General features: G+C 38.1%; 3 protein-coding genes across 6 annotated transcripts; all 3 read left to right on the forward strand.

Moving 5' to 3' along the window:
• Nucleotides 1-472: 472 nt before the first annotated feature.
• On the forward strand, nt 473-3,854 carry LOC139116539 (aqualysin-1-like). Of its 3 annotated transcripts, none has more exons than XM_070679141.1 (5): nt 473-628; nt 892-1,037; nt 1,906-2,055; nt 2,580-2,709; nt 3,725-3,854. In XM_070679141.1, exons 2-5 carry the CDS (start codon nt 915-917, stop codon nt 3,832-3,834), a joined length of 513 nt encoding a protein of 170 aa, XP_070535242.1. In that variant the 5' UTR covers nt 473-628; nt 892-914; the 3' UTR covers nt 3,835-3,854. The 3 variants fall into 3 exon arrangements, with proteins under 3 accessions (XP_070535242.1, XP_070535243.1, XP_070535244.1); XM_070679142.1 differs by having other exon boundaries at nt 490-680; XM_070679143.1 differs by having other exon boundaries at nt 500-611.
• A 411-nt stretch (nt 3,855-4,265) lies between these two features.
• LOC139116102 (aqualysin-1-like) lies at nt 4,266-8,474 on the forward strand. Of its 2 annotated transcripts, XM_070678644.1 has the most exons (5): nt 4,266-4,403; nt 5,566-5,750; nt 6,134-6,305; nt 6,658-6,836; nt 8,356-8,474. In XM_070678644.1, exons 1-4 carry the CDS (start codon nt 4,334-4,336, stop codon nt 6,795-6,797), a joined length of 567 nt encoding a protein of 188 aa, XP_070534745.1. In that variant the 5' UTR covers nt 4,266-4,333; the 3' UTR covers nt 6,798-6,836; nt 8,356-8,474. The 2 variants fall into 2 exon arrangements, with proteins under 2 accessions (XP_070534745.1, XP_070534744.1); XM_070678643.1 differs by lacking the exon at nt 8,356-8,474 and having other exon boundaries at nt 6,658-7,672.
• A 3,905-nt stretch (nt 8,475-12,379) lies between these two features.
• On the forward strand, nt 12,380-19,399 carry LOC139116540 (aqualysin-1-like). Its single transcript, XM_070679144.1, has 10 exons — nt 12,380-12,476; nt 12,930-13,074; nt 13,580-13,720; nt 14,489-14,618; nt 15,379-15,485; nt 15,973-16,114; nt 16,590-16,774; nt 17,614-17,785; nt 18,233-18,371; nt 19,212-19,399. The coding sequence occupies exons 3-9, from the start codon at nt 13,697-13,699 to the stop codon at nt 18,367-18,369; spliced, it is 897 nt and encodes a 298-aa protein (XP_070535245.1). The 5' UTR covers nt 12,380-12,476; nt 12,930-13,074; nt 13,580-13,696; the 3' UTR covers nt 18,370-18,371; nt 19,212-19,399.
• Nucleotides 19,400-20,991: the final 1,592 nt, after the last annotated feature.

Consider the following 20,991-nt stretch of genomic DNA (forward strand, 5'->3'; position numbering starts at 1 on the left):
GAAAAAAAATGAGCGAGATAGGTTTGGTGGAGGGACTATGGCCAATCTACACAGTGCGTGGGTGTGGTGGTCAAACAGTCACGTGATCTCTAAACATTTACGACCATTAGGGTTTAAACGTTAGAGTACTAATAGAAATTAAATAGATAATTTTATGCCATCGTCAAGAACAAATTTATATCATTTATATCGAATGTAACATTGGTGATTGTACTTGTCTTGCTATTAGCGAAACAATACACTTGTCTCCTAGGTGTCATGTTTACCGCTATGGGACTCACCCATCTCTGAGCAGGTGTTACAAAATTTAATCCCGGATATATACATACATGTATGCTGTCTTATCGAAGGTGTGGCATCAGTAAGGTGAATTTTATTGTGCGAAAGTTCCAGATGGGCATTGTTGTATATCTCATCATCTCATACTTTAATTATAATGGAATTTACTCTGTAAGCAAAAAAAGATAACTGTACTAAACGCCAAGGTTAGATCTAACCACACTGATGTGATGTGTCAAGAAGACGTCACGATACATACTAGTCAGCATACTCTTGTTTCATTGGTATAATCAAGTTCGCGCAGCTCTGTGAACCCAAAACTATAGCGTGACGTAAGTTTTATATAAAGGTGAGAACAAGTTCAAGTTCAAGGATTTTTACGGGGTCAAGTGCATGTACAGGTATGTACAGAAAAGGCCGTAGAAGTAGCAAGGTTGCCTTAAAGTAATGTTGAAGACATAAAAAAGATTTTAAGGAGAGCGTATACATAACAAACTTCTTGAGTGGTGTAGGAGATCCTGGTTCTTTGGAGTCCCGATGAGAAATTCGCTATGGATGCATTGTAGTGTAGCCTTTTTAGGTCGTAGAAATGTTTGTACGATTTTCTTGCAGATCGTCTCCAGAAATCAGTGGCAATGAGAATCGCCGTCTTGATCCTAGTCTTCGCTCTGTCTGTCCATGGCCGGCCATTGTTGGCTCCGATGTACAGGGTTGATGCTGATAAACGCATCCCTGGACGCTATCTGGTAACCTTAAAGGTATGCTAGCTCATTTCTACAACCAAGTTTTGATAGATTTTCTCCTCGCAATTTATTTTGAGGTTTTTTTTTCAAATTCATTTATCGCTAATAGTCGTCATATCGCATATTTTGTGACACTTATTACAATGTCATCGTTCCGTTTTTTCTCTTTCGTCTTTCATGCGATAGTTTACGAAAACAAAAGGACAGATTGGAAAAAACGATGCTGCGTAAAATGTCTCGTGTTGTCTCCACCCAAAGAAACACCATATATAAATGTCAAGAAAAATTTGTCAGATTTATCTTAATACATAAAAATCCATGGGAAGTCTTAATACAAATGCTTGTTTAATCTAATCAGGCTTGATGATAGAGGTTTTTCAAATAACTGTATTGCCTTGTCTATGTATAAACCGATCCATGATTAAAGGACTTGCCTTCGTATCTGCGGCCGAAAGTCTTGAACGATTTCTCAAGATTATTTCACTGCCAGCACGCTTACAAACCATATATATATGTAAGGTTCGCACGTTACATTTCTTCGACTCTTCGACACGTTCGTCATAATTTAGAGTCCGAATTTTTGAGACAGGATGGAAAGAAATCGAAATCAATAAAATTTTCTCGAAGATTTTTGAGAAAACAGTTGTTAAGTGAATCGCGGTAATGTTTGTTACTTGAAACTCATGTCTTCACAAAGTCACAGGAAACAATGACACATAACAGGAAAGATCCTTAATAAAAATTGTGTTACAATGTTCAGCACTGGGTAATTTTAGATTGGTATTTCAACAAACATTTTTTATTGGACCTTGAGTGCTTCTTATAATGCTTGAGCGATTTTTCTTCCTTTCTTTCTTTCTTTTTTGTTCTCCTGGCATCAAAGGAAGACTCGTCGGCCAAAATTTGTCTGGATGATGTCATCAGAGAAGCCGGAGAACTGACCAAAGATGACAGTGGTAATTTCTTTGTAGCCAAGCGATTCCAATTGCTGGACATGTTCGTCGCTGAGATGAGTGAGAGTGCACTGAACCTGGTGAGTGAGCATTGCATTGGTAGACATGACGCAATGACAAAAACGTCAGTAAATGTATGTCTGTTAAATAGACCGTTTTCCCCGATAATAATAAACCATTACATCCATTCCTTTAGGTTGTGCTTACACTATTACTCTCTATTACATTGTGTCAACATTTACTTAAAACGACTCATAGTTTCAACATTCCCTGCAACATAAATTTAAAATGAGATATTTAAAGTAAAATACGCAAAACACACCGATTTTTTCTTTAATCTGAATTTTTAGAAATAGAATTTCACGTGAACATAATTAATGAAGTGAAAATGCTGACTCCATAAGTCATCTTACAAGTCCTTTGCCATAGTAAGAATCAATAGACATCATTTTCTTGTCTCCTTAAACTTACACACTTTTGCTTGTACGATTCCCCCATTCAACTCACAGTAAGGGTTTTTTCCTTACTGATATAAGTAAACACCCATAATCATCGACGAGGTTATACTGTGCCGTTAATCAGGTTTGATGTCACTACCACACAGGTTCGCTCCATGGACGCCGTAGCTTACGTTGAAGAAGTCTCCATTTTTCATCTGGCAGCAGTTTCTTCCTGGGGTCTCGATCGTATCGATCAGAGAGACCTGCCATTGGACGATACATTCACACCGAGAGGTGACGTCACAATAATAAAATATAACACTGATGAGATCCTTGAGACTTGTACTTTTCATGAGTTTTTGATCAATTTTCATCGCAGCAACTGTGAAGAATTGTTTACTTCAAGTAAACTGATAGGATGCTGAGTTCGTACGTACTTGATCAATTGAAACTGAAACTGGTTTTCCAGATTGAAAATATCCTCACTCGCATATTTGTGTAAGGGTACACTATACAGGGAAATACCGTCATCCTTTGATGCGACTTTCGGTATATTTAGCCAAATGCACGAAGTGGTTTCATTTCTAGGGTTCGGGGAGGGAGGAAAGGAGGGAGGGAGGTAGGAGGGTATAATGAAAACACGCACGAAAAAAGAACTTGATCGATTTAGGGACTGGGGACAAGAGGGGTTTAGTCAGATTTCAATCATTGTACGCAAATTCGCACCAATATATATCTCGAGTGATACTTAATCAACACCCATGTTCTTTGAAGTGTTTGTCGCTCAAAAATCCGTTCGCAGTTTATACTTCCGACGACCTATTTCAACAATTTGTTATGTTTCAGGAAAGTTCAAATTATAATTTAACCCTCCAATTTTCGCATTTTCAAACTTTCGGTTTGGAGAAGACGCTTTCGAGGTCAAAATCCAGTGGATTTCGTTTGCCATGTGCGTGATTTAATTGTCTACAGTCCCAAACAACAAATATGCTCAATCATCGACAGCCATAGGCTTTCAGAATGGCTATATCAATATTTCTCTAGCGTGTTTTTACTCTTCTCTGTGTCATAAAGCGCGTCATCAAGCGTTGATAATAAATAGACTTTATTAGTGACAGGCATCAGGTCACCGTCGACGGAATAATTTGCATAAACATGAAATGACCAATTGCAAAATCAATGTAAAACAATGACGCCGCTGTTTCTGTTATGAGAAGAACTCAGTATTTAAAACGTTCGACAGGATCATGCATACGAAGCATTCTGGATGTGTTGACATTCAAAGTATCATTTCCTTCAACTCCTACAGGTGACGGGGCTGGCGTAAATGTGTACGTAGTGGACACAGGCATACGTTACACGCACAGCGATTTCAATGGCCGCGCAAAGTTTTTCCACGATGCTTTGGTGATGACGTAAGCATTTCGTTTCATATTTACAAAATATGATATTAAGCAAAATTCCTCTCATTGCGTTTCTCGTAAGTTGGTAATCAAATAAGGTACGTCACTGTATCATCAGGCAAGTTATACATGCAACTTCATCTTCTTAGAAAATGACTACACACAACTGAGAGAGAGAGAGAGAGAGAGAGAGAGAGAGAGAGAGAGAGAGAGAGAGAGAGAGAGAGAGAGAGAGAGAGAGAGAGAGAGAGAGAGAAATAACATAACTTTTTGGAGAAGGCAAATCGGCCTAGAAGTTTTGAAATTGTGTTACCTGTCGTACTTTGTCGTAACACCTGAAGGAAAATGTTGGCGCATGTGTACGCCGTTTCGTTTAAACCATTGTTGATCTTTCATATCATGGGTCTTTGACATAAATGTAGTTTTAATTTGATCGTTTACAGGGCGCTGACTGCAATGGGCACGGCAGCCACTGTGCTGGTACGGCGACAGGCACTGAATACGGCGTCGCAAAGATGGCTTCGGTTTACGCTGTACGAGTCATGAGTTGTGTTGGATTTGGAAGCACTGATGGCATTATTGGCGGTAAGTGACAGTGACATTGCTATCCTGACTCTGGTCGTATGACTGCAACCATCTGTACTGGACAAGCTTTGGCATGACTTCAATTTGCATATTTATATTCACGGTTTGATTATCTCTTTTTTGTCAATACTTTATCTTTGTACTACCCCCCCCCCCCCAACAGATCTCTGATGATTCTATACAATTCCTTCGGCATTGGTTAAGCTTATATTGCTTCAATGAATATGATTTTTGGTTTTCTCTTCGTTTCAATATAATGCAATGAACATGGAAAAGCAATTAAAATTCAATGGACGGAATATCAATATTTAGTTCCGATCTGAAGTCAGCTTGATACTTACTCTGTCCGACGAGACTGACACATTATCGATATACCAGCAGTATCCGTGTAATGTTGGTTTTAGGATAGTCATTTTCTAAACATTACCCATGACCGACCAAGCCACTCACTAAGGGAACGCGGATAGTTAAAATGTGCATGGCAAACGAAGCTCAGGGCTTTTAGCGTAGTTAGCTTTACTTCGATAATCGTACACATCTCTGTTGTTAAGGTGTTTGCCAAATGTGCTTTTTAGATTTCCAACAAACCATTTCAACATAGTCTAAAAGAGAATTACAAATCATTGTCTCGTCGTCATATTGTTGCTCTTCTAATCTTCCATTTATTTGAAGGGGTTAAAGGTCAAACGTGATGGGATTCGTTTTCAATGCACATCTTTTAATTATCGACGATCCCTGACCCTTGCCCAAACTGACTGGTGGAACGTGCACTATAGGTATAATCGTTTTAAGGTAGTACGCGCCTCGTATGTGAAAGCCTTAAAACTTTGCTCAAACTTTCTTAAGGAATCTTTCAACCACCCCCGTGTTAACTTTATGAGAAATAAGAAGTTTCGATGTTTAAAAGACTAAGACGGTGAACATTTTTCTTACACCAAGAGTTTTAAAATGAGCCCCACAAGTGGTAGATCAGAGAAGAATTGAAAAAGTTTGAAAGTCCGAATATCTGTCCTTGTGGCGCATTCTACCCTTAATACCATAATGTGTCATCATCTATGCTACGATATAACATGCTGTATTTATCAAACCGTTACGATTCACCATATCAATATATCAGTGTGAAAAAAAGACGGATTTATGTTGTATTGCTATTGACATTCAGGCATCGAGGCCGTCATTGCAAACGGTAAGAGACCAGGTGTTGTGTCCATGTCTATCGGTGGAACAGCCTCGCCGAGTTTGGACAACGTGATGAACTTCCTCAGAAACGCTGGATTTACTATCGTTGTCGCTGCTGGCAACAGTAACGCTGACGCCTGTTACACCTCACCTGCAAGGTCTGCTAGTGTGAGTACATATCACGTTATTATTTCCATGAAAATATATGCAGAGAACATGTAAAAGCGTTTGGTGTCACTGCGAGAGAGAAAGGGAGAGAGAGAGAGAGAGAGAGAGAGAGAGAGAGAGAGAGAGAGAGAGAGAGAGAGAGAGAGAGAGAGAGAGAGTAAAGAATCATACATATCATTGTAGTGACTTGCGCAATATCAAGCTTGATGTCTCTTTCTTCAAAAGCATCGACATCAAAACTTGTTATTGCTCAATGCTAAGTTGAGTCCTAATTGCAATTATGACCAAGGCACAAAACATAAGTAAGTCGTGATACAGAAAACAGGTTGAAGTCTAATTTAGAATAGGCTGGGTCTTAAAGATTACAGTATGTGCACTTGCAGGTGATCACGGTCGGCGCCACCGGTAACACTGACCGTCGGGCTGCATACTCCAACTACGGAAACTGTCTCAACTTGTTTGCACCTGGTACCCGTATCACCAGTGCCTGGAACGGAGGCGATGATTCGTCTCTCGCTATCAGCGGAACATCCATGGCATGCCCTCATGTCGCAGGTAAATTAAAGTATTTGGTCTGTTCATTTGAAATCGCGATCTGTTTAGTTTAGTAAAGTATAGGCCGATTGAAGTTCACTGATTGATTGATTGATTGATTGATTGATTGATTGATTGAATTGCTTCTTCATTCATTGATTTTTCGTTTCTTTTTTAGACTTTTTAATTGTTTGTATTTTTTGTGCTTTTACATGTAGGCTTATTTAATTACCCACTGTGACACCAAGAAAAGGGCATTTTTTCATGAATTCAAGAGTACGTTGAAGATGTGATAAAGGGCCCAGGTTTTAATTGCATTACATTATGATTCAAGAAATTTGCAACAAAACTTATTCATGTTACTTTTTCACAGGTGCTGCCGCTGTATTACTTGGTGAGAACCCATCCATGTCACATGACGACGTGAAGCGTAAACTATTGGCTGACGCCTCCGTCGACAAGCTCACCAACATTGGCGAAGGATCTCCGAACCTGCTGCTCTATTTAGCCTAGGCAATAATTCATGATAGACTTTACGGTGTATTTTCTTTGGTAAGAAAAGGAAATTGTCAATGGATAATAGATTTAGGACACAGTTGTAACCTCCACAAATGTAATAATCTCCACAAATGTAATATCAACCACAATTGTAATAAAATGCACCCATAAATGTAATATCGCCCATAAATGTAACAAAAATCAACCATAAATGTAATAAAAACACCAACCACAAATGTAATAAATGGTAACCATAAATGTAATAAAAAAATCACCCATAAATGTAATACTTGTCAACCATAAATGTAATAAATCTATTTTGTCGTTGGACTTAGCCCTTAAATATTGATCTATGTAATAAGGAAAGCAACTCCACACATTATTCATTTCTTAATTGTTTGCGTTTAGTGTGTTTTGCATATTTGAAAGTGTATTTTACGTTTCCCTGTTTTGTGTACAGAACTGACTGGCCATGGCTAGACACAGTTGTAATCTGAGTGTCAGTGCAGTCTCTACTCCAGAGTGGGGAAGACTGTATAACACTACGATCCTTTAACGCCGTTTTTTCCAAAATTGCCGCACTTTCTTATAATCAATCTCCTCAAATTCGTCTTCAGTGGATAAATTGTGTGGAATAATCGATAGATTGTCTGTATTCCTATGTTGTCCCACTTGAAGTTTGTTCCTTCACTAGGGATGCCAGGATGTCTAATTTTGTTCTACTGTGTTCAAGGTAGTGTTCGTATTGTTTTTTACTAGATTGAAACATTATATGTTCTCGTCAACATGTTTTGTGTCGTAAGTTTCTGTTATAAGGTTGTATATTTCTCTGTTATTTGTTCTGAGTCATCTGTCATAAACTTTGTGTGGTATCACTGGTTGACGAGTTATTTTGACGCTTCCTTATTATGTAATTATCAGTGTCTAGAACTGCTGTTCCACTTCCATTATCTAACGGTTTGATCAGTACCTCGCCGTTTTCTGATAGTGTTCTCAAAGTATTCTATTCTGTGTTTCGGAAAGGAAACCTAGTTTCAGGAAAGTATGCAATAACATTACACTAGTCTTATTAAAGTTATTATTTACTCAGGGCATTGATAAACAAATGATTACATATGCAAGTTCAAGTTTATTACATTTATGGTTGAGTTTTATTACATTTATGGTTAATTTGTTTATTACATTTGTGGTTGCGGGTTGTTACATTAATGGTTGACTATTTTATTACATTTGTGGTTGATTTTATTACAATTGTGGTTGATATTACATTTGTGGAGATTATTACATTTGTGGAGGTTACAACAGTGAGTTACTGACACAAACAAAAGGGGCGACAAAACAGATCCAAGTACAACAACCAACTGTTCAGTAATTTGGAAGTACTTGTGTGGTATTTCGAACTTATCTTTGCGGTTAGTAAAACTAACGTGTTTTGTTTTATGCCATCACAAAATAATCTAGCAATACCCAAAACTACCGAGTCACTTTCTCAATGCATGACCTTACTCATTTTACTGTCATATTACCTTAATCGACATGTTAATATTTGCAATGCATTTCTGTCAAATTACAGATCACTATCTTGATGTCGGAAGCAAAACACTACCAACCTTGGTAACTTAGTGTGACTTTGTAAATGTACTCCATGATGAAACATATTTGACAGTATTTGAAAATAAAGAAATAAAAGCGCAATATATTGTCTGTCTATCTTTGTTTGTCGACCAAAGTTCATCAAAAATATCATTCTTTTTTATCCTTCGTTTATTTAATATACATTCATCCAGGTCCAGGGTATCATATAAAAATCCTCGCTCGCGTTAGAATTTCATCAAAAGTGACAAATAAAACAGACAGAAACGTGGAACAAATAGCATGGCGATGAGCCTTTTTGTCAGTTCAGGTAGAAAGGTTATCTCTGCGAAGCACCATTCGAGGGCAGTGTTAGAAAGGCATATGGGTTGAGGTTTTGGGTGAAGTTAAGCACTCCAAATGTTGCAGAGAAAGTCAAACTCAATATATTAAGAGCAACCAGAAACCCACAGTGAATACCAGCCCCTACATATCTATTCAAAGAACGGCTATGTCATCACGAAAATGTTCACCCGATTTGTGTTTTAACGAGACGAAGAAGTAACCCCTATCATAGATGTTCTTGTGAACACGATTGGAACTAATTTGGGATAATTGGAAGATGAAATAATGTCGATTTTATCTACAAATGTAAGCTCATCTGCTTTTCTTTTTAAGTTACACACTTGTTTTTATGAGTAATTTGTAATATCGCAACATTCAGCTATAGGACACCTAACACTTTTGAGAAATTTGAAAAATATACAGATCCAATTATCCCAAATTAGTCCCAATCGCGTTTGTATTACTTTCAAATTCATTTCTGCCCAGTTAACTCTTGTATTATCATTTCAATCAGATAGTGTTGAATCATGTAATTGATGTAATCTAAAGTGGCATATCCGTTTACCGACTATTGAAGTGGAGTCATTTGCAAAGTGGCATAAAAAACAGATCGTAAAAGCAAGGAAATCCAATCCTTGTAGTATCTATAGTCAGTACCTGCATGCACATATCAAGGAGTAGCATGGGGTAAATTTGTGGTGGTATCTTTGCATGTGACATACGGGATAGGTAACAGTAACGCATGAGTCACAAGATACAGAGATTTTAAAGTATAACTTCTTCCTTCGGAAAAACAATCGCAAAATGGCGTGCCGTAGATGCAATGTCAGTATGAGAGCTATATTAGTAATAAGTACAACGAAATGGAGAGATGTAACAACAGATGGATGTGTTTGTAAGTCCAAGCTGCCTTTCAGACTAAGTTTCTATAAAAAAAACTCTAGAAATCAAAAACAGAAAAAGTAGGCATTGTGAACTCTCCTGAATAGCTCAATACTTTCTTTGTGTAATATTGATAATTTTCAACCTCGCTCTATAGATTAGGTTGCATATGCTAATTTATTGAAAGAGGATAGGGCAGGTAGATGTGGAATGAGATCACCGCCAAAATATAATTATTTTATTAATAGACATGACGGCATTCTCTGATGATATTTTTTAAGATTTGTAAACCTCCAAATTATCAATTGTAAAAGGACGGATTCTCTTGACTTTTAACATTTCCCTGTGGGCACAGAAAACTGAGGACGGTGTGAATTTGTAGCACATCTGTTTGTTCATGAAATTTAAGATGCTGTCGATTGTACCTCATACTTCAAATAACCCAATGGAAACAATGACGTTTTCCTTAATCGTTGTATGTGAAAAAAGTTCAGGATGTGTCACAGATAGCACGTGAGTTTCGTCTTTGCCTGCAATCGTTGACTTTCCTAATCTTAAAGCCCCGGTAAGACTCAGATTGTCAGGTGCTGCGTTCTCATCGCTTAGTACTTATGTCAGTAAACCGAATTTGAAAACTAAATTTACTTCAAAAACATGAAAAGGCCTTTCTCGAACGATATCCTATTGAACTAGGAATTCTGCACAGCGTCTACCATAGTTTGTTGGCCTTATCAAAATGCATTAAAGTCATTTTAAGTACCGTAGACCTTTATATGTTTACCAACAAAGTGATATTATAACTAGACTTGTAAATAAACCTGACAGTGTGATTGTGATCGGGACAGGGAAAGACAATTGTGTCATGCTCATCTAAGACAAGGTTCCTTGTTGCGACTTGCCGAAAACAAACTCAAGAACTGAACATGTAGCCCTTCAAGAAATGAATGAAAGAAATCAAGACATTTGACACTCGTCTTGATTACAATTTGAATTAAGTAGTTAGAATCATAGGGCGTAAATAAAAGCAATTGAAAGCTTGTATAACTTGATAACTGGAAAGTGAACAGAGGACTCTTTGGCAGTAGTTTTCGTGGCACTAGTGGAAAAGGTGGGAAAGGGGGGTGAGAAAGCTGGAGGGCACTACGACTCCTTTGAAGTGGTTAGGGCAGTTCCGAACAGCTTTCACTTTTTATCGTCATTTTCCGCTTTGTTCGTAATACCTAGCCCTGCGTAGAAACATCTCAGGTCACAAAGTCTCAAAGCTTGTTGCACCTCGTAGGTCACACTCATCCTGTAACCCGTCCATCAATCAATGATCCATCAGTTCAGCGTACTGCACAGCGCCCTCAAAATCTAGACGCAATAGCTCATCTGAAAACGTGATGGTATGATTGGGACTGGATTAAATTCTTATCATAATCTTATCATAATTCCATTCAGCAGGAAATATTGTTAACATCAACACACAGAAATCACCTGGTGATTCACAGGGCCTTGAGTAACTGAAGTCACTCGACAGCAAAGTACATGTAGGCTACTGAGCTGTTACGTAATTATACATCTCAACTGCCGCACACTGAACAGCCATCCAAGCAAGCGTATACAGTTGAAATTGATTTCTGAATTGCTAAAATAGTGGCAGTTTCCTTTTTTTGTTGTTTCTTAACATTACCATTGAGCACAGTAAATATAATAATGAGATTTGGGAAAACAAGATATTTCCGATCAGCCTGTTACATTTGCACCCGTTGTAAAAAGCGTGTCTTTTGCAAAGCTTCTGAACGGTATAAGTCCAGTCGCCGACATCTTGTTGTGTATCGGCGATTTTATAGCTAAAATAAAACCACGTTACAGCAATACATCACAGCCCGTTATCGGAAGGGCGGTACATGCATGAATCAACAGGCTAGAAATTTGTTAAAAAATGTTCAAAATTTTACTCCATGATACAACTTCAGGCACAGATACTATGTACAACAAATTCACTTCGATATTACACTGATTCCGATCTGGTGGCGTTGTGGTGCTGTATTCTGCTTGCATTAGCTTGCGCCGGAACTTGGCAAGTGATAACAGTACATGTATCAAGATAAGTCGCAAGCTGGACACGAAAAAAAAATGTTCGTAGGCAGCTATCGCTGTATAAGCGTACTCTGCGTTCATACCGTGGAAAATAATTCATACTTCAAGAAGACTAGTTAGATAAATTTTTATTTAGGTTCAACTAAGGAGGAACACTATGAGAGAAGTAAAAATTTCAATCAAAATATTGACGTTTGGTGCGGCTCCGGTGTAACATCTGTGTTTTGGAGAAACAAGTTAGTTCGCACTTCGAACTTAAACTGTTGCTCAAACTTTCCTCAAGCAAACTTTCAACCATTCTCTTTCAAAATCAAGAATTTGAAATCGGGGTCACCATGCAATTTTAATACAAGACAAACAAATTATCCATGCCAATATTTACCGATATTTAAAATTAAAAATGGTTGCCATATTTGTGTTGTCTTTTGGGAGGATAAAATTTTTGATTTTCACAAAATTAAAGCGGTGAAAACTTATTATTTTATTCCATAAGCTTCAAAAACAACTCCCACTAGTAGTAGGCCAAAAGAATATTATAAAAGTTTGAGAGTGCGAATATCTGTCCTAGAGGCGCATTCTACCTTAAAACATAAAAGTAAAGATGCAGGTTTGCTGTGAAAGAACATACGTCAACGCAGACATATCAAAACCAATGGCTATCACGTGACGGTTTTGATGATATTCAAATCTGACCAATCAAGTGTCACACACGATGACGTAGCTGGTGTTGGTGTAGATAAGCTTAACCACCATATTGCAGTGAGAAATATACTAAGAGTCAAGACAGCTGTATATCACGTCATCGTAAGCCAGGTAACATTATATTTTCTTCCGTGAAAGCCCTTGAAAAAGAAATGTTTCATATTTTAATCCGTTTTTAAATGATTTGAACGATTTCCGTGCGATTGCTTCACTAATTCAGGAGTTAAACGATCTTCATGTGTATATGATTTCAAAAATAGACTCTTTGGGTGCTCTGTAAAGTGTACAAGTTTTTTGACGATAGCATAAATTATTAGCAAGTCGACGACAATATTTAGTATGTATTCTATGTTGAAGACTTATTGTGCTTAACATTTCATAAAAGACGTACCTAAACATTGGTAGTTTTGAGAACTTTCAAATGGGTCAAGAATCCTATATGTTTTAAAAGCATGGCCTTCCAGGTAGGAATTTCATGTGCAATTTGTTTGTTTGTCCGTTAATCCGTCAATTCTTCCTCCTCTTTACCCGTTCTTCATTTGCTCCTTCTCCTCAATACCAAAGGTAAGGAATATATAGCGATGAAAATGAGGTTGACGCTTGTGATAGTGTCCGTTATGATCGCTTCGGCGGTGGCGTTTCCGAGAAAGGCGTTCTACAGAGCCCAGCCGGACAAGCGTATCCCGGACGCTACATAGTCGGAATCGAGGTAAATGTTTTGCACTCTGAATTGGACAATATCAACAGTCGACAAGGCTTCTAATAGTTACTAGTTGATTATTCCGGTTATAACCAAATCGCAATTCGTACTTTCAAAAATAAAACGAAAATTACACAGAACAGTTGTTTCTTCAAATATTTTCATCAATTTGGAGTAGTCTGTCAAAATTTATCTCAATTATACAACTGATTTTCTGTCCCCACCCGAATATTCTGAAGGTCAGCATATAATTCTCCGTCTTTTATTTTCGAGTAAAAGATCAAACTTCAAAGAACCAAAGACTCCGCTCCAGGACAGATATCAGAACAAGATGGAAACTCTTTGGACAGAAAGCAGTCGAAAACGACATATCTATTTTCCTACCTCAAGAAAGCTATCGTCAGATTTCAGCTACATTTCACGGCCTATATTTTTTCATAGGGCTTATGCAGTTATATATTTGTTAATTCATTTATTCTTACATAGTTTTCCATTGTCTTATTTGTCTTTTTAGGATGACAACTTGATAAAAAATCGAGATAACGTCGTCAAGGCAATTACAGCACTCGAAAAACAGGAAAACATTGTAATTCGTCTGAATAAAATTCTCACCAACGTGCTGTCAGTTGAAATGAACGATGAAGCTCTATTAGTGGTGAGTTACGTCATGGATGGATCCGCGACGGGTTTCATGAAAGACACGTGTTTCACTAAACGTACTATGCGCCTCGAAAGTGAAAGACTTTAACTTTGCTCAAACTTTCCTATACGAAACTTTCAACGCATCATTCTCCTATCAAATCAAGAATAAAAATCAGGGGTCATCGTGCATAGTTTGGTACTAGAGAAAGAAATTACGTACTATTTACGCGGTATTTGCAAATTCAAAATGGCCGCCATTCCTGTGTTAACTCTATGGGGAAAAATAAAATTTTCTATTTTCGGAAAACAATGACGATGAAATTGTTTTCACACCAACAGCTTCAAAATGAGACTAGAATAGTATTTGACAGAAAAACGAGATCCCGAATATATGTCCCCAAGGCGTATTCTGACTTTACAAAATCAAACTTGAACAAAATAATTTAGATATTATCAAGTGTGATATCTATAGTTCCTAAGAAATAAGAAGTTACAGATTCCTCTTGAGCCTTTTATGAATCGTGCCCTCAGATAAATATTATCATCGTCTAAAAATCACACTAGTATCTGTGATTTGAGATCGTTCACATTATATTGCTGGTGACTTCAAATCATATTATTGTATTTTGTCTCTCTAAGAATTACCTCTCGTTGACAATAATGTCTCTCTGTATTTACTTACTTATTTGTTTATTTTGTTTGTTCATTCATTTCCTCTTTACTATCCTACTAACTTATCTTCATATCTGTTCGTCTGTCTATTTGTTTCTCAACATGACAGGTGTTAGCACTTGATGGCGTTTCCTACGTTGAAGAAGATTCCCTATACTCGGTATCTGCTGTTGCATCATGGGGACTTGATCGAATCGATCAAAGGGATTTACCTTTAGACAATAATTATAACCCTACAGGTAATGAACCTACATGCAACCATGTCATTATCAAAAAGACAGTTTCTCTTGATTGACCTAACTGTCCAGTCTTTACGGCGCTGAAACAGTGTTAGAGAGGTTTAGTTACATGTAATAATCAACATGTATGACGGTATCTGCTGTAAGGTTCAGTTTTGCGTTCCTGATTATTTTGCTGTCTTTTTATCGAAGACATACGAAATTCGTGTAAGTTTTACGTACAATTAATTTCTTAAAATGATGACTATTATTAAACCTGATACCCTCCTTAAATAAAATCGGTCAATTTTATCTGACACAGTGATAATGAAGTTTCAAGAAATCTATGTCACTATTTCTTGTGTCCGTAATATGCACTTTCTGCTTTCGGTCTCCAAATCGTACAGGAATACCTGTCAATTTTGTCGCAACCTCTATGCTTGTAATGTTCAATATTGTAGTTTACACTGTGGTCTAGGTATCAGTCCATAGTGTACACTGCGGATGGATATTGCGAGGCGATGTTTTATATTTCAACATACTTTACGGAGAAGAATATTTGAAATAGCTTTCCGACAAAAATGTGAAAATATCTCCAAAAGTTGAATCAATATGTTTTAATTTTTCGTGGTTTTGCCATTATAGGATTAGTATATTTTCAGCGGATTGAGTAGTAGATTATCAGAAATAAAAGTTCGCTCAATATGTAGTTATAGATGAAGAACCCGATTAATATGACATTTCAGGGATTTACGTCAAGTTTGCAACTTTTCTATTTTAGGTGACGGGACTGGCGTAAATATTTACATCGTCGATACAGGCGTGAAATACACTCACGACGAGTTCGGAGGGCGCGCTTACTATTTTCACGACTCTCTCCATGGTAACGTAAGTGTTTGACAAACATCGCTATCAATGGTATATGTTTCAGTGTTAATACTGCCATTCAGTTATCGCCATAGTGACAAAAAGAACATTATTTTAAAGTCCTGTCCCTCATATTCCTTCCGTCAATGGAAATCGATCTTAATACAGTGGTTTTTCTAGGGGCGGATGTTGAGGATACAGTATCAATCTGTTTTAACAATTTCAGTCAGTTATTGTTTTGTTTGTTCAAGTTAGCATGGATTTTACGGCAGACTTAGACCATCGACGACCTCTTGTGCCCTGTTTAATAGGTATTATTTCACTAATTTAGCTCCAAGTTCAGGGTATCTCGACCATGAAACTTATCACTTCAATCTAAGTGGCATGCGTAAAACACCGTACTCGCTCACACTGACTGTTCTCCGCCATCATCAGTGCAGATGTTTGCTTGTTCCAAACTCCCTTTCCCTGCCCTCAGGTTATCCCGTCTTCTCTCTCTGTCTTTTAGGGAATAGATTGCAACGGGCATGGAAGCCACTGCGCTGGTGTGGCTGCAAGTCTTACATACGGTGTGGCTAACGGTGCGACCGTTTGGGGGTTGCGTGTATTGAGCTGTCTTGGACTCGGCACCAACATTGACATTATCGAAGGTAAAAACGGCAATCAACGTTATGAACCATAATGTTTAATAATCCATCGAATATCACTATTTTTAATGTTGACATTCCCTGAACATCTTCAGATATTGAATTTCCATTCGTATCCATGCGCTCATATCAAACACTGACTAATAATGTAGGGTTGTAATCATATCTCAGTTGAATCATCAATAAGATTTCCTATCGCTCTGGTAAAAATTAGACTATTTATACCCGGTTCGAAATGTATGTCGGTCGACCGATCTTTCATGCACTATAGATATGGTGCGGAATATTAATTTAAATGGTACTTAGTGCACGTATGAATTTTAAACTGAAAGTTTGCCTAAACATCAAGGGCGTTACAATCACATTAACAAGTACAATCTTTCTAGAATCACAGTTACTGTGAGTCCCATTATGATCTTTTGTGTGCGTGGCTATGATACTTCACCTTCCTAACAGACACCCTCTATTGTACGTACAGGTATGGAAATTATTCGCTACCAAGGGTTCCAACCTGGCGTTGTGCTGGCCGCGTTGAGTGGAGGCGCATCATATTCTCTTGACAACGAAATTAGGCTGCTCAAGGTCTATGGGTACACTGTCGTTGTGCCAGCCGGTAACGATGGCGACGACGCTTGCTACTACTCACCTGCCAGATCTGCAAATGTAAGAATTGGGGGTTTTCTTTTACTTGATTTGGAATTTCATTTATTTGAGGGTCTACAGTATGCAAACTATTTTTGATGAGGTTACCAGGGTACGATTTTTTTCACGCCGACTTCCAGGTAATTATTTTTATTAACATTACCTCTCAGCAAATTGATGAATTCGACTGTGGAGGCAAATGAGAGACCATGAACTTTCAAAGAAGAACAAAGGACTTATATCACGTAAATAGTCAATGAAAGTTTGCCATGGATTGTGGCTTTAATTAATCACTTTTATGGTAAATCACTGCACTTACCAGCTCAGATAATGTTTTGGGACGTGATGAACTGATATACATCAACCTTTCCAGCCTAGCTCAGAAAGGTTTTGAGGTCAATTGGTGTCACTCTGGTCCCATCTCTTCTGTATCTGTTGATTGGTCTAGAAGCAATGACGGCGGCGGGCAAAAAACAGCTTAAAGACGCAATATTCTTGTCCACTAACGCGCCTCACTTTTGACAGGAATTTTGTTACGAACTAGATGAGCTTGCTTAAGTAGCTGTAAAAACTTACTTACTTTTTGTAAACCCCTACTCTAATTTTGAATACTCAGTAAGTTTCTAAGTTTGGTCACTGCCTTCATCCTCTGGATAGTAAGTTGTAGGATCGTCGATATATCAAGGTAAAAAGTGTACATGAAAACTATATATATAGGATTTATCCGCAGTTGTGAGCTTGCAATACAACTGTTAGCCTCCCTAAAAAGTGTATTCATTTTACATACAGTTGTATCATAGTTAAAAGTTCGTGTGAGTTTGCTCTTTCCCTCAACCACTCTGTCGTTGCCTTTCCCCCAGGCCATAACAGTCGGTTCTTCAGACTTGTCTGACGTCATGTCAACGTTTTCTAACTACGGTGCGTGTGTAGCTATGTTCGCACCTGGTGAGGATATCACAAGTACTTGGTATGACAGTAACACTGCCACCAACGTTGAGAGTGGAACTTCAATGGCAGCGGCGCACGTCGCAGGTTTGTGCCCGTGTTTTACTTGTACCATAATTGCTTTCAATCCTAGAGTATAATGCTGATGATAAAGTGGTCCTATCTCCCATATACCAGGATTCCCTCCATTGATCAGGTCACAAAGGCACCTTACTCATCCAATGAAGCCGATGTTTATATTGATTTCCTTGTTTCCCATTGCCCCTAGCGGACACTGTTTTACTCGGCAAATAAAGGGGCTACAGTACACTCTTTTTGTTACGAGTTGTTCCTAACCAGCTGTAAAGGAACTAAAACCTTACAAACTAAACATACAATCCGAACTAAATTCACAAGTATTTTCTGTTATTCTACATTTGTCTCAGCGCGCTGTCGAAACAGCGAGCAAATAGGCCCCAACGATGAAAGCATCCATGAATTCATCATCGCCGACATTCACCTCTCATATTTACATGTTATGATTCTGTCACCCAGGTGCCGCAGCGTTGTTGCTAGCCATCGATTCTCAACTGTCACCTGACAAGGTTGAAGCCCAGCTAATGATAGATGCATCTGTTGACAAATTAACTTCAGTCAACACTTCACCAAACCGTCTCCTCTACGTTGCTTAGATGTAAGTTGGTACTAACCTTAGATTTAGAGAGGGAGTTTAAAATCGCTGGTCTACAGAACGACTCAATCAGAAATAATTTTAATACGACACTTTAAAAGGACGGAATAAGTTTTGACTGAGAATGTCAAAAAAGCACAAAAACTATGAAGCTGAACCATCGATATTATTACTACCTATCTTTTTATGCCAAGACGTGACTGTATGTCACTGGGCGGGTCATTCAACTGTAGTTTTCGGCCTAAGGATGTTCCCGTGGCAACATTACATCGGAAACGAGAACGGTGCGGGATAGTAGCTGTAATTTTGATGGTTGTTTCACTATTTTTGTCTTGTATGTCACTTGCAAGTTCTTGTGCTACTCCCAAAGCATATGAAACACATTTACTATTAGCTTGCCAACACACCATCCTTTACTTCTGTACTGCACTGTTATTGTTTACATTTGAATCCTGGTCCGGACCAGAATTCTCTTGTCATCAAAATCAACGTAGTCTGCACATGTGCAGGTTGAGTTGACACGCTGAATATAGTGTCTTTGAACATACTTTGGGGAGTAGAACAAGAAACTGTAGTTGACACGAAAAACAAAACAAAAAAACAACAGAAAAACAAACAAAAAAAACCCAAAAAACTAAAAACGGTGAAACAATGATCAAGGGTTACAGATAGTGGACGGTCCTTTAAATGAACTGATTGAACGAGCTCTTCTGTACAGTCGTTCTACTTTGTGAATAATGGTAAGATTGTCATTATTCTAATTCAAAGCGACTTCCGCAATTATTCGAGTCGGTGTTCACATGTGTAACAGCATAATATTATTAATCCTTTTGTTCTCTGTAGACTCATGCATACGTCGCATACAGAAGACATTTTTGCACTGGCGGTCGAAAAGTCCGAAATGCTCTGATGTCTGCAAAATCTTAAACATTGGTAAAAGCATGTTTTGACATTGCTGTTACTTCGTTGAGCTATGAATATTTGAAGTGTTCTCTAATAACATAAAAGCGAATAAAAACCATTGACTATAAAAAGTGACTACGCTTCTCCTGACTATTAACATATGGTATGAGTTGTGTACAATAATTGTTTTATCGTGGTTTTTAGATGCATGTCACTTTTTAGCGACATCCTTGAAGCCCCTATAGCTGTAACTCTTGAATTTGTTTGACCTGAAAAGGGCTTTCTATTTTCTCTTGTTTTTTTTCAGTTCTACAAATTTAACCGAAAAGTTGGACAAGTAAATTAAATTTTAACGTTTATTTTGATTTCCCGCCACTTTTAAATATTACAAAGAAAACAAAGCAAATGATGTCGCAGTGGAAAATATTCAGAACTATGCATTATACGTGACTAGTCTGTTGTTTCTGTGAAGATTCCAATGCATACGTGCATGACGTATAGTGTTTTTGCTTTATTTGCAGGAGGGCGCCAGTTTATGTTTCGGCAAACGTTTATGATTTATCTTGCTCAAAAGTGCACATCCAGTCCCAGTGAATAGTTTGTTATACTTGTATAAGCACCCCTCAATGAGAACATTCCCATGAATCTGTTTTAGTTCGGAAGTAAAATCACAATTTACTCGTCCAACTTTTCAGTTGTAGAAGCACAGGGAGCCCTTCTTCCTTGTTTATGTTTGCCTGTCTGTGTTTGTTTGTGTGTAGGCCTAAGTGTTTGTGTCTGTTTATTTATTTTTAATAAAATAACAGTGAAAAGCTGTTTTGTCTATATTTGTCAATATAGAGCAGTTTATTTATTTATTTGTTTATTTGTTTATTTTATTACCCATGGTTAGGGTTAGGGTTAGGCTTAAGTTAGGGTTAGGGTTAGGGTTAGGGTTAGGCTTAAAGAGGCACTCCCACTTGGTAACATTTTTAAAACACATGTTTTTAATGCCAACGGTCGAAATTTGAGGTGGCGACTGCGCGCGGATCGCGAGATATCGATAAAAACATGTCATTTCCCGAGCGTATTTTTCACATCCCGAAGTTTTACGATCGTTTCTGATTATGACCCGAAATCCCCGAAGGTTTGTTGTTGTGCTGATTGACGATATTCTAGGGAGTCCATAATAAGTTCGAACGACGCAATTTTACCTCCCACTGCGAAGACTTTAGGCCTATATACAGCATTATGCCTTCACTTGAGGTAAGCTTTTTTAAAACTTCTCCTTAGTTTTTGTCGTTTTCATTATTCTCAATCAGTTCTATTATATTTTTAACCAATACCACATAGATATCAGTTTTTACGTGTAAAATATTAGCCGCCTCTGATGACTACATTTTGTCGTCTGCCACACAGTTGCGCGTGGTTCGATACAAAGCGGCCGCCGCGTGGTATGCGTGCATAACACGCGGCGGCCGCTATGTATCAACCGCACGTATCTGTGCTAGTCACCTATGCGAATTCTGGTGGAATCAGCAAACTTTGTTTTCCGTTTTTTCTCCTAGTCAGTAAGACTCAGCTTTCCCCCACGGGGCATGACCGATCACCGACGCGGGTGGTACTGTGGCGTACAGCAGCGTTAGCGTAGACTCGTACTCCATAGCTTAGTTGACAATGACCCCAGTGCCGAACGTTCGATGTTCGGAAGCTGAATTTAGGTGGGCCACCGGAATTCAAA

The sequence above is a fragment of the Ptychodera flava genome, chromosome 17 (genome assembly GCF_041260155.1).
Source record: "Ptychodera flava strain L36383 chromosome 17, AS_Pfla_20210202, whole genome shotgun sequence".
Taxonomy (NCBI): domain Eukaryota; kingdom Metazoa; phylum Hemichordata; class Enteropneusta; family Ptychoderidae; genus Ptychodera; species Ptychodera flava.